The 13,709-nt window shown below is 35.5% G+C and overlaps 1 protein-coding gene across 2 annotated transcripts in view; it reads right to left on the bottom strand.

Annotated features, from left to right (window-relative positions):
- Nucleotides 1–4,527: 4,527 nt before the first annotated feature.
- Nucleotides 4,528–13,709, bottom strand: part of LOC115411734 (gamma-glutamyl hydrolase-like) — a 37,708-nt gene continuing 28,526 nt past the window's right edge. For both annotated transcript variants that reach the window (XM_030123952.1, XM_030123953.1), the window contains exons 8-10: nucleotides 5,289–5,379; nucleotides 5,056–5,190; nucleotides 4,528–4,970 (exon numbers count right to left, since the gene is read on the bottom strand). In XM_030123952.1, the coding sequence (XP_029979812.1) occupies nucleotides 4,852–4,970; nucleotides 5,056–5,190; nucleotides 5,289–5,379 (345 nt within the window). In that variant the 3' untranslated portion in view covers nucleotides 4,528–4,851. The remainder of the gene's footprint in view (nucleotides 4,971–5,055; nucleotides 5,191–5,288; nucleotides 5,380–13,709) is intronic.

Below are 13,709 nucleotides of genomic sequence, written 5' to 3'. Positions count from 1 at the left end.
TGCTGTAAATGGAGATTATGTTGAAAAAAAATATAAATTATCAGTCTGTGTTGTTCTGTTCTGGGTGAGGCCATGAACTTATTGAACGGCCCTCGTATCAGCAACTCTCTGAACAGACGACATGGAAGTAACGTGCCACATCGCTATGACGACCAGGTACTATAGTCAGTAGTATCTTGTAATGGAAACGGTCTCCAGGAATACTGAGTCGAGCTGGTTCCAAGTAGTGGAAACATGGCATAATTAACCCTGTAAAACCTGAACCATTAAAATCAATGACAGAAAATTCCAGTTCTTTGAAACTGGAGCCTTTATTGGTCCTTCTGAACAACCAAAAAATGTTTTCAAATATCAAATTCCATGTATGCTTTTCAATTTTGTATCATATTTGATACATTGGGTCTCAATGCTCAAATATTATTTTTGAACAAACAAAAATATAACACAAACATGTTTAACAAATTGGTAATTCCTTTTCAAAATTGGCAAAGTTCTGCCTCCTAACAATTTTGTAGTGTCATTGGAAAGGCCTCCGGTGAACAAATTCCTCCCCCCTGGTGGATTATCAGTGTATTGCATGTATCTAATTGTATACATCAAGTGTTTCAAGACAAAAAAAAATCATACTTATCACGTAGAGGGCTTCAAAACTCATGTATCAAATATGATACGTTCAGTGTTATAGGGTTAAATGTAGGAAAATGCCTGATTTCTACTGAAAGATGCAGAGGATATGCGTAACAAATTGTGGTAAATTACTTAGAAAACATTAAATGTAGAGGAAAGATTCATTTGGAAGTCGCCACAAAACTAGTTTTAGGTCTTTAAGGGTTAAAACAGCTAATACAGTCAGAATTTGAGACTTTACTGGGATGTACAACCCCATAACTGCAACCCTGTCACCTCTATAACCAACGACATCGTAACAACCTAACAACGAGTTAAAGTGTACAGATACTGCATGCCTCATTGTTTAGACCAAGTATGGTAGGTGGTAGGTAAAGAAAGTTAATATTCAGATGATGGAACCTGCATTTTCATTTTTTTTTTTTTTTTATATAGTAAGTGCAGTGTCACTTCTTCTTTTGGCTTAAATCAATGAAGACATTGTATCCGAAAAGGCTGGAGACAAAAAGCCATTAGTATTAGTATTAAACCCTGAGAAATTGTGTATTTGTATATAAGAGAAAAAGCGGTGTTAGCGTCAGAGGCCAATGAAACTACTGAATTCCAGAGGCACAAGTTTCAGTTTTTATTTTTCTACATTTTAATTTTAAAAAAAGGCCATTTGTGTTTCATTTCAGTGCATGTTAAGAGGTTACTTGCAGCACTATCCCTGATAGCTCAGTTCCTCATGGTAATTTTGACATCTTGAATGTTCCTTACTGGATTGCATTATTACATTTCCAGTAGTATTGTGATTGAGATCCCAGTCTCGTCAGCTTGATGTGTAAATGTTATTCAAATATCATTTTATTCTAAAAAGAAGAAGAAACAATATTATCTGAGTGTTATTTGTGCATAAAGCATTTTGGAAGTTACATTTGACAAATCATTTCTGTTTTCCTGTTGCTGTCCTTGAATTGAGTTGAAAGTGGACTTTATAAATACCTATGGCTATGTCAGATTTACTTGCCAGTGGTTGAGGACTTTTTAAAGATGCTCAACTTTGTTATCCAAAGCATAGGAAGAGAATTATGGCAGATTGTGGCATGAAGGTAAATGTTAGAATAAAAAAATAGATATTTTATCAGCCTTAAATGTTTTTGGACTCGTATGTTGTTGTGTTTGTACATTTAAGTGTTTCAAGTGTTTTTCTAGTTTGGTAATTGGATTTTCTTTTCAGAAACAACAAAAACAAACCAGTGGTTAATTAATTTTTGTTTCAAAATATAAGAAAATTTAATTTCAAGGCATTTTTCTTTTCAGTGTCAAAACAGATAAACCAAATTAAAAAATTTTTTTTGTTTGTTTTCTCTTTCTAATAACAAAAAGGATAGTTACTACATGACAGAAGTGGAAGAACGGACCAAAAACACCCGTTTTTTCATTTTCTCAGACCAGATGTTTTCATTTTCAAGGAAAGAGCGCTAATGCCTAGGTCACAAAGATTCTTACAAACGATGGGTTCATAGACATTCGTGGAGGGAGTATGTCTACAATGTCCAGATTTTGGACAAACCCGTCGTTCCTAGGAATCTTTGTGACCGCTCTTTCCTTAAAAATGACAACATCTGGTCTCAAAGTGGAAAAAAAAACAGGCGTTTTTGGTCCGTTTTTCCATTTCTGTCAGATAATAACTTTTTTTTGTCATTAGAAAGAGAAAATGAAAATCAATCCATTTTTTAAATTTGGTTTACATCTGTTTTGACACTGAAAAAGAAAAATGCATTGAAATTCAATTTTAATTCTTGTATTTTAAAACGAAAATCAATTAACCACAGATTTTTCTTTTGTTTCTGAAAAGAAAATCCAATTACTGAAAGATACACTGACCATATAACCACAAAAGGTTACACTGAATTTGTTACCAAATACCTACTTTATTACTCTACCAAATATTAGTATTCACCTGTTATGACCAGAAAGTGAAACATATTTAAAAAGGACACAAAAGTCAAAGAGTGTCATTCAAAAAATATCTTTTTATTTTATTACATTTCTTTTGTTTTGTTCTTCATTGTTTTAACTTCTTTACTTTGTTTGAATGAGTTGTTTTTAACTAACCAGAACCAAACCCTTTAAAAACCCTGTATCCAAAGTAATAAAAGAAAAGACCAGAGTGGACCGGCCAAATAAAAATAAGGACGGTGCGCTGGACCAAGGTTATAATAGTTTGGGATTTTTCATTATAGTTTAGTTTTATTTAGTTTTGACTTTTTTTCTCAAATTCAGTTAGTTTTAATTAGTTTTTAGAGCAGTTTTGCTAGTTTTATTAGTTTTAGTTTTTTTCTAAATGCTTAGTTTTTTTGTTTAGTTTTAGTTTTTTTTAAAATATCTTTTATCTTCCTTGCCATCGTATTCAAATAAATCCCAGACAGGACTCTGGTGCTTTTGCCCAACTTTAGTCTCCATGTTTCCAGATAGAGTGGGGACGAGAAGACGGCTCTAAACGAGAAGTGACGAGAAGTGACGAACCGTGGAGTGTCGTATGGTGCCACCAATTAAAATTGCTCGAGCGAAATAAATCAATTTCATATCAATCCGATATTGACAAAGATGAAAACGAAGGGAATTTTATCCATAATTTTTATACGTTTTAGTTAGTTTTGTAAGCACACAGTACAGTTTCAGTTATCATTTTTTCTTTTACTTATTTATTTATTTCAGTTGACGAAAATGTTTTTTCAGTTCTAGTTTTTGCCATTGTGTAACTTTTTGTTAATGGTAATAACCTTGCACTGGACAGGCCAACCCTATACGGGGCCGCAGAAGCTGCCAGCGCACCGCTACCTTTCCCAAAAAATAAGACCAATGGCCCTGTAGCTTACCGGCCAAATTAAAAGCTTTGGAAAATGTATCCAGATGCCAGTTCTGTGTATTTATTCTATTACAGAAATAGCCCATGTTTTGGTCATATTCCAATCAGATCTGTAGACCGGTAAGCTAAAGACAAGCCACAAACTAAGTCTTAAGGAAAAGAAAAGTGAAAACAGGACATTCGGACCCACTCGGCCAACAAAAAGAAAACGCTAACAAAAAACTATGCTGCAGGCATGAGGCAAAACCTGTGTGGAGTGGATGTGACAGTAATTAAGCATATAAAAATAGAAGAAAATCTACAAAAGGACTAAAATAGTTAACCTAGAAAAATGCAGTTAACTAGGCAAAATGTTTACAAAGTTCTTAATCAGAAATAGACAAAAAAAAGTCAAAAAGGAGAAGACTAGAAAAAAATAGTGCACAGAACCTAACACCATCTGTTTAACAAAAGTTCAGCATTTACTCTCCTTTCTCTGTTTTTCCTGATATCTGAAGTGTACATTTCATCACATTTCTTATGATTCAATCGATCAATTATCAGTGTGCGAAAAGACATCAGAAAAAGTATTTTTACAGAAAGTCGGTTTTGATCCCGAACGTATGTGCTCCAAAAATGAAATTCTGGTCATATTTTTATATACCTTTAAAAACAGTTGTAAATGGTTCCAAAGACATCAATAGATGATTTCTGAAGTATTTAAAGATGTCTCAATCCATTTTTGAGGGGGGTCATCAGCACCCCCCCCCCCCCCCCCCCAGTGGTTGATCATAAGGCTAGAATATCTGCTCCAAAAATGAAATTCTGCTCATATTTTTATATACCTTTAAAAACAGTTCGAAATGATTTCTGAGGTATTTAAACCTGTTTCAACCCATTTTTGAGGAGGGTCATCAGCACCCCCCAGTGGTGCTCCAAAAAATTTTATTCTGGTCATAGTTTTATATACTTTTAAGAACAGTTCTAAATGGTTCCAAAGGCATCAATAGAGGATTTCTGAGGTATTTAAACCTGTTTCAACACTTTTTTTTTTTTTTTTTTTTTGGGGGGGGGGGGGTCATCAGCGCCCCCTAGTGGTCAAACATAAGGCTATAGGCATATAAAAATAGAAGAAATACTACAAAAGGACTAAAATAGTTAACCTAGCAAAACACAGTTAACTAGGCAAAATGTCTACAAAGTTATTAATCTGAAATAGACAAAACAAAGTCATAAAGAAGGAGAAGACGAGAAAAAATAGTGCACAGAACCTAACACCATCTGTTTAACATAAGTTCAGGCGACTTTCACTGTTTTCCTAATATCTGAAATGTACATTTCATCACATTTCTTATGATTCAATCGATCAATTATCAGTGTGCGAAAAGACATCAGAAAAAGTATTTTTGCAGAAAGCAGCTTTTGACCCCGGTGAAAACAGGACGGTAGTTGTATATCAGTGCTTTTCTCTCAGCGTCTTCAGTTTCAAATCTGTGGAAGCTTTTTCTTGCTGTAAGGAAACAAAACAAAACAATGACATATTACAAATATTCATTACGCATAATGCATAATGTATAATAATGTTTGGTTCATACCTTCATTGACGAAGAACTCTGCCATATAGAAGGTGGTTTTCACTGCTGAGCGTGAGTGTGAATAATAAGACTTTAACCATTCAAACGCATTCTTCTCTGGATGCCACTGGGTCCCGTATATTGGGTAATCATAAGCTGCCAAGATGTAAAAATAGGATGAATAAATCCGAATTAAATCAGACTTGTAGTATTTTACTCTTTGGCTAATAACATTATATTTAATTTTTAGCTACCTTCCACTGTTGAAACAAATTCAACGTTTCCATCTGTGTTTGTGGAAAGAACTTTGTAAAAATTCTTCAGGTCCTCATTTGTGTTCAAAGTCTGAAAAAAGAAAACAGATTAATAGCTGGGGTCATCAGCGCCCCCCAGTGGTCAAACATAAGGCTATAGTTCATGCTTCAAAAAATTAAATTTTGGTCAAAATGTATATACCTTTAAAAACTGTTCTAAATGTATCCAAAGGGCTCAATAAATGGTTTCTGAGGTATTCAAACTTGTTTCAACCCATTTTTGAGGGGGGTCATGAGCGACCCGGTGGTCAAACATAAGGCTATAGTTAATGCTTCAAAATATGAAATTTTGGTCATATTTTTATATACCTTTCAAAACAGTTCCAAATGGTTCCAAAGGCAGCAATAGATGATTTCTGAGGTATTTAAACCTGTTTGAACCCATTGTTGAAAGGGGTCATCAGCGCCCCCAAGTTGTCAAACATAAGGCTATAGTTCATGCTTCAAAAAATGAAATTTTGGTCAAATTCTATATACCTTTAAAAATAGTTCTAAATGGTTCTAAAGGCCTCAATAGATGATTTCTGAAGGATTTACAGTTGTTTAAACCCATTTTTGAGGGGGGTCATCAGCGCGCCCCCCCCCCCCCCAGTGGTAAAACATAAGGCTATAGTTCATGCTTCAAAATATGAAATTTTTTTCAAATTCTATATACCTTTAAAAACAGTTCTAAATGGTTCCAAAGACCTCAATTGATGGTTTCTGAGGAATTCAAACTTGTTTCAACCCATTTTTGAGCAGGGTCATAAACGCCCCCCGGTGGTCTAACACAAGGCTATAGTTCATGCTTCAAAACATGAAATTTTGGTCATGTTTTTATATACCTTTAAAAACCGTTCTAAATGGTTCCAAACGCATCAATAGATGATTTCTGAGGTATTTCAACCTGTTTGGAGGGGTCATCAGTGCCCCCCGGTTGTAAAACATAAGGCTATAGTTCATGCTTCAAAAAATGAAATTCTGGTCTAATTTTTATGTGCCTTTAAAAACAGTTCTAAATGGTTCCAAATGAATAAAAAGCCAATTTCTGAGGTATTAAACCTGTTTAAACCCATTGTTCAAGGGGGTCATCAGCGCCCCCCAGTGGTCAAACATAAGGCTATAGTTCATGCTTCAAAAAATGAAATTTTGGTCAAATTCTAAATACCTTTTAAAACAGTTCTAAATGGTTCCAAAGGCCTCAATAGATGATTTCTGAAGTATTCAAACTTGTTTAAACCCATTTTTGAGGGGGGTAATCAGCGCCCCCCCAAGTGGTAATACATAAGGCAATAGTTCATGCTTCAAAAAATGAAATTTCAGTCAAATTCTATATACCTTTAAAAACAGTTCTAAATGGATCCAAAGGCCTCAATAGATGGTTTCTGAGGTATTTAAACCTGTTTGAACCCATTTTTGAGGGGGGTCATGAGCGTCCCGGTGGTCAAACATAAGGCTATAGTTCATGCTCCAAAACATGAAATTTTGGTCATATTTTTATATACCTTTCAAATCAGTTCCAAATGGTTCCAAAGGCATCAATAGATGATTTCTGAGGTATTTAAACCTGTTTGAACCCATTGTTGAAAGGGGTCATCAGCGCCCCCAAGTTGTCAAACATAAGGCTATAGTTCATGCTTCAAAAAATGAAATTTTGGTCAAATTCTATATACCTTTAAAAATAGTTCTAAATGGTTCTAAAGGCCTCAATAGATGATTTCTGAAGGATTTAAAGTTGTTTAAACCCATTTTTGAGGGGGGTCATCAGCGCCCCCCCCCCCCCCAGTGGTAAAACATAAGGCTATAGTTCATGCTTCAAAATATGAAATTTTTTTCAAATTCTATATACCTTTAAAAACAGTTCTAAATGGTTCCAAAGACCTCAATTGATGGTTTCTGAGGAATTCAAACTTGTTTCAACCCATTTTTGAGCAGGGTCATAAACGCCCCCCGGTGGTCTAACATAAGGCTATAGTTCATGCTTCAAAACATGAAATTTTGGTCATGTTTTTATATACCTTTAAAAACAGTTCTAAATGGTTCCAAACGCATCAATAGATGATTTCTGAGGTATTTCAACCTGTTTGGAGGGGTCATCAGTGCCCCCCGGTTGTAAAACATAAGGCTATAGTTCATGCTTCAAAAAATGAAATTCTGGTCTAATTTTTATGTGCCTTTCAAAACAGTTCTAAATGGTTCCAAATGAATAAAAAGCCAATTTCTGAGGTATTTAAACCTGTTTAAACCCATTGTTCAAGGGGGTCATCAGCGCCCCCCAGTGGTCAAACATAAGGCTATAGTTCATGCTTCAAAAAATGAAATTTTGGTCAAATTCTATATACCTTTAAAAACAGTTCTAAATGGATCACAAAGGCCTCAATAGATGATTTCTGAGGTATTCAAACTTGTTTGAACCCATTTTTTGAGGGGGGTCATCAGCGCCCCCCCAGTTGTCAAACATAACGCTATAGTTCATGCTTCAAAAAATGAAATTATTGTCAAATTCTATATACCTTTCAAAACAGTTCCAAATGGTTCCAAAGGCCTCAATAGAGGATTTCTGAAGTATTCAAACTTGTTTCAACCCATTTTTGAGGGGGGTCATCAGCGCCCCCCCCCCCAGTGGTAAAACATAAGGCTATAGTTCATGCTTCAAAATATGAAATTTTTTTCAAATTCTATATACCTTTAAAAACAGTTCTAAATGGTTCCAAAGACCTCAATTGATGGTTTCTGAGGAATTCAAACTTGTTTCAACCCATTTTTGAGCAGGGTCATAAACGCCCCCCGGTGGTCTAACATAAGGCTATAGTTCATGCTTCAAAACATGAAATTTTGGTCATGTTTTTATATACCTTTAAAAACAGTTCTAAATGGTTCCAAACGCATCAATAGATGATTTCTGAGGTATTTCAACCTGTTTGGAGGGGTCATCAGTGCCCCCCGGTTGTAAAACATAAGGCTATAGTTCATGCTTCAAAAAATGAAATTCTGGTCTAATTTTTATGTGCCTTTCAAAACAGTTCTAAATGGTTCCAAATGAATAAAAAGCCAATTTCTGAGGTATTTAAACCTGTTTAAACCCATTGTTCAAGGGGGTCATCAGCGCCCCCCAGTGGTCAAACATAAGGCTATAGTTCATGCTTCAAAAAATGAAATTTTGGTCAAATTCTAAATACCTTTTAAAACAGTTCTAAATGGTTCCAAAGGCCTCAATAGATGATTTCTGAAGTATTCAAACTTGTTTAAACCCATTTTTGAGGGGGGTAATCAGCGCCCCCCCAAGTGGTAATACATAAGGCAATAGTTCATGCTTCAAAAAATGAAATTTCAGTCAAATTCTATATACCTTTAAAAACAGTTCTAAATGGATCCAAAGGCCTCAATAGATGGTTTCTGAGGTATTTAAACCTGTTTGAACCCATTTTTGAGGGGGGTCATGAGCGTCCCGGTGGTCAAACATAAGGCTATAGTTCATGCTCCAAAACATGAAATTTTGGTCATATTTTTATATACCTTTCAAATCAGTTCCAAATGGTTCCAAAGGCATCAATAGATGATTTCTGAGGTATTTAAACCTGTTTGAACCCATTGTTGAAAGGGGTCATCAGCGCCCCCAAGTTGTCAAACATAAGGCTATAGTTCATGCTTCAAAAAATGAAATTTTGGTCAAATTCTATATACCTTTAAAAATAGTTCTAAATGGTTCTAAAGGCCTCAATAGATGATTTCTGAAGGATTTAAAGTTGTTTAAACCCATTTTTGAGGGGGGTCATCAGCGCCCCCCCCCCCCAGTGGTAAAACATAAGGCTATAGTTCATGCTTCAAAATATGAAATTTTTTTCAAATTCTATTTACCTTTAAAAACAGTTCTAAATGGTTCCAAAGACCTCAATTGATGGTTTCTGAGGAATTCAAACTTGTTTCAACCCATTTTTGAGCAGGGTCATAAACGCCCCCCGGTGGACTAACATAAGGCTATAATTCATGCTTCAAAATATGAAATTTTGGTCAAATTCTATATACCTTTAAAAACAGTTCTAAATGGATCCAAAGTCCTCAATGGAGGATTTCTGAGGTATTCAAACTTGTTTGAACCCATTTTTTGAGGGGGGTCATCAGCGCACCCCCAGTTGTCAAACATAAGGCTCCAAAACATGAAATTTTGGTCATATTTTTATATACCTTTAAAAACAGTTCCAAATAGTTCCAAAGTCATCAATAGATGATTTCTAAGGTATTTAAACCTTTTTGGAAGGGTCATCAGCGCCCCCCGGTGGTAAACATAAGGCTGTAGTTCATGCTTCAAAAAATGAAATTTTGGTCATATTTTTTCATACCTTTAAAAACAGTTCTAAATGGTTCCAAAGGAATCAAAAGCACATTTCTGAGGTATATAAACCTGTTTAAACACATTGTTGAAAGGGGTAATCAGCGCCCCCCCAGTGGTCAAACATAAGGCTATAGTTCATGCTTCAAAAAATGAAATTTTGGTCAAATTCTATATACCTTTAAAAAAAGTTCTAAATGGATCAAAAGGCCTCAATAGATGATTTCTGAGGTATTCAAACTTGTTTGAACCCATTTTTTGAGGGGGGTCATCAGCGCCCCCCCAGTTGTAAAACATAAGGCTATAGTTCATGCTTCAAAAAATTAAATTTTGGTAAATTTCTATATACCTTTAAAAACAGTTCTAAATGGATCAAAAGGCCTCAATAGATGGTTTCTGAGGTATTTAACCCTGTTTGAACCCATTTTTGAGGGGGGTCATGAGCGTCCCGGTGGTCAAACATAAGGCTATAGTTCATGCTTCAAAATATGAAATTTTTTTCAAATTCTATATACCTTTAAAAACAGTTCTAAATGGTTCCAAAGACCTCAATTGATGGTTTCTGAGGAATTCAAACTTGTTTCAACCCATTTTTGAGCAGGGTCATAAACGCCCCCCGGTGGTCTAACATAAGGCTATAGTTCATGCTTCAAAACATGAAATTTTGGTCATGTTTTTATATACCTTTAAAAACAGTTCTAAATGGTTCCAAACGCATCAATAGATGATTTCTGAGGTATTTCAACCTGTTTGGAGGGGTCATCAGTGCCCCCCGGTCGTAAAACATAAGGCTATAGTTCATACTTCAAAAAATGAAATTCTGGTCTAATTTTTATGTGCCTTTCAAAACAGTTCTAAATGGTTCCAAATGAATAAAAAGCCAATTTCTGAGGTATTTAAACCTGTTTAAACCCATTGTTCAAGGGGGTCATCAGCGCCCCCCAGTGGTCAAACATAAGGCTATAGTTCATGCTTCAAAAAATGAAATTTTGGTCAAAATCTATATACCTTTAAAAAGAGTTCTAAATGGATCACAAAGGCCTCAATAGATTGTTTCTGAGGTATTCAAACTTATTTCAACCCATTTTTGAGGGGGGTCATGAGTGGCCCGGTGGTCAAACATAAGGCTATAGTTCATCCTCGAAAACATGAAATTTTGGTCATATTTTTATATACCTTTAAAAACAGTCCTAAATGGATCCAAAGGCATCAAAAGATGGTTTCTGAGGTATTCAAACTCTTTTCAACCCATTTTTGAGGGGGGTCATGAGCGTCCCGGTGGTCAAACATAAGGCTATAGTTCATCCTCGAAAACATGAAATTTTGGTCATATTTTTATGGACCTTTCAAAACAGTTCCAAATGGTTCCAAAGGCATCAATAGAGGATTTCTGAAGTATTCAAACTTGTTTAAACCCATTTTTGAGGGGGGTCATTAGCGCCCCCCACCAGTGGTAAAACATAAGGCTATAGTTCATATTTCAAAAAATGACATTTTGGTCAAAATCTATATACCTTTTAAAACAGTTCTAAATGGTTCCAAAGGCCTCAATAGATGATTTCTGAAGTATTCAAACTTGTTTAAACCCATTTTTGAGGGGGGTAATCAGTGCCCCCCCCCCCCCCCCCCCAGTGGTAAAACATAAGGCTATAGTTCATGCTTCAAAAAATGAAATTTCAGTCAAATTCTATATACCTTTTAAAACAGTTCTAAATGGTTCCAAAGGCCTCAATAGATGATTTCTGAAGTATTCAAACTTGTTTAAACCCATTTTTGAGGGGGGTAATCAGTGCCCCCCCAAGTGGTAATACATAAGGCAATAGTTCATGCTTCAAAAAATGAAATTTCAGTCAAATTCTATATACCTTTAAAAACAGTTCTAAATGGATCCAAAGGCCTCAATAGATGGTTTCTGAGGTATTTAAACCTGTTTGAACCCATTTTTGAGGGGGGTCATGAGCGTCCCGGTGGTCAAACATAAGGCTATAGTTCATGCTCCAAAACATGAAATTTTGGTCATATTTTTATATACCTTTCAAATCAGTTCCAAATGGTTCCAAAGGCATCAATAGATGATTTCTGAGGTATTTAAACCTGTTTGAACCCATTGTTGAAAGGGGTCATCAGCGCCCCCAAGTTGTCAAACATAAGGCTATAGTTCATGCTTCAAAAAATGAAATTTTGGTCAAATTCTATATACCTTTAAAAATAGTTCTAAATGGTTCTAAAGGCCTCAATAGATGATTTCTGAAGGATTTAAAGTTGTTTAAACCCATTTTTGAGGGGGGTCATCAGCGCCCCCCCCCCCCCAGTGGTAAAACATAAGGCTATAGTTCATGCTTCAAAATATGAAATTTTTTTCAAATTCTATTTACCTTTAAAAACAGTTCTAAATGGTTCCAAAGACCTCAATTGATGGTTTCTGAGGAATTCAAACTTGTTTCAACCCATTTTTGAGCAGGGTCATAAACGCCCCCCGGTGGTCTAACATAAGGCTATAATTCATGCTTCAAAATATGAAATTTTGGTCAAATTCTATATACCTTTAAAAACAGTTCTAAATGGATCCAAAGTCCTCAATGGAGGATTTCTGAGGTATTCAAACTTGTTTGAACCCATTTTTTGAGGGGGGTCATCAGCGCACCCCCAGTTGTCAAACATAAGGCTCCAAAACATGAAATTTTGGTCATATTTTTATATACCTTTAAAAACAGTTCCAAATAGTTCCAAAGTCATCAATAGATGATTTCTAAGGTATTTAAACCTTTTTGGAAGGGTCATCAGCGCCCCCCGGTGGTAAACATAAGGCTGTAGTTCATGCTTCAAAAAATGAAATTTTGGTCATATTTTTTCATACCTTTAAAAACAGTTCTAAATGGTTCCAAAGGAATCAAAAGCACATTTCTGAGGTATATAAACCTGTTTAAACACATTGTTGAAAGGGGTAATCAGCGCCCCCCCAGTGGTCAAACATAAGGCTATAGTTCATGCTTCAAAAAATGAAATTTTGGTCAAATTCTATATACCTTTAAAAAAAGTTCTAAATGGATCAAAAGGCCTCAATAGATGATTTCTGAGGTATTCAAACTTGTTTGAACCCATTTTTTGAGGGGGGTCATCAGCGCCCCCCCAGTTGTAAAACATAAGGCTATAGTTCATGCTTCAAAAAATTAAATTTTGGTAAATTTCTATATACCTTTAAAAACAGTTCTAAATGGATCAAAGGCCTCAATAGATGGTTTCTGAGGTATTTAACCCTGTTTGAACCCATTTTTGAGGGGGGTCATGAGCGTCCCGGTGGTCAAACATAAGGCTATAGTTCATGCTTCAAAATATGAAATTTTTTTCAAATTCTATATACCTTTAAAAACAGTTCTAAATGGTTCCAAAGACCTCAATTGATGGTTTCTGAGGAATTCAAACTTGTTTCAACCCATTTTTGAGCAGGGTCATAAACGCCCCCCGGTGGTCTAACATAAGGCTATAGTTCATCCTCGAAAACATGAAATTTTGGTCATATTTTTATATACCTTTCAAAACAGTTCCAAATGGTTCCAAAGGCATCAATAGAGGATTTCTGAAGTATTCAAACTTGTTTCAACCCATTTTTGAGGGGGGTCATCAGCGCCCCCCCCCCAGTGGTAAAACATAAGGCTATAGTTCATGCTTCAAAATATGAAATTTTTTTCAAATTCTATATACCTTTAAAAACAGTTCTAAATGGTTCCAAAGACCTCAATTGATGGTTTCTGAGGAATTCAAACTTTTTCAACCCATTTTTGAGCAGGGTCATAAACGCCCCCCGGTGGTCTAACATAAGGCTATAGTTCATGCTTCAAAACATGAAATTTTGGTCATGTTTTTATATACCTTTAAAAACAGTTCTAAATGGTTCCAAACGCATCAATAGATGATTTCTGAGGTATTTCAACCTGTTTGGAGGGGTCATCAGTGCCCCCCGGTTGTAAAACATAAGGCTATAGTTCATGCTTCAAAAAATGAAATTCTGGTCTAATTTTTATGTGCCTATCAAAACAGTTCTAAATGGTTCC

This window comes from Sphaeramia orbicularis, chromosome 20 (genome assembly GCF_902148855.1).
Source record: "Sphaeramia orbicularis chromosome 20, fSphaOr1.1, whole genome shotgun sequence".
Lineage (NCBI taxonomy): Eukaryota > Metazoa > Chordata > Actinopteri > Kurtiformes > Apogonidae > Sphaeramia > Sphaeramia orbicularis.
This window is presented reverse-complemented; position numbering and strand designations above follow the sequence as displayed.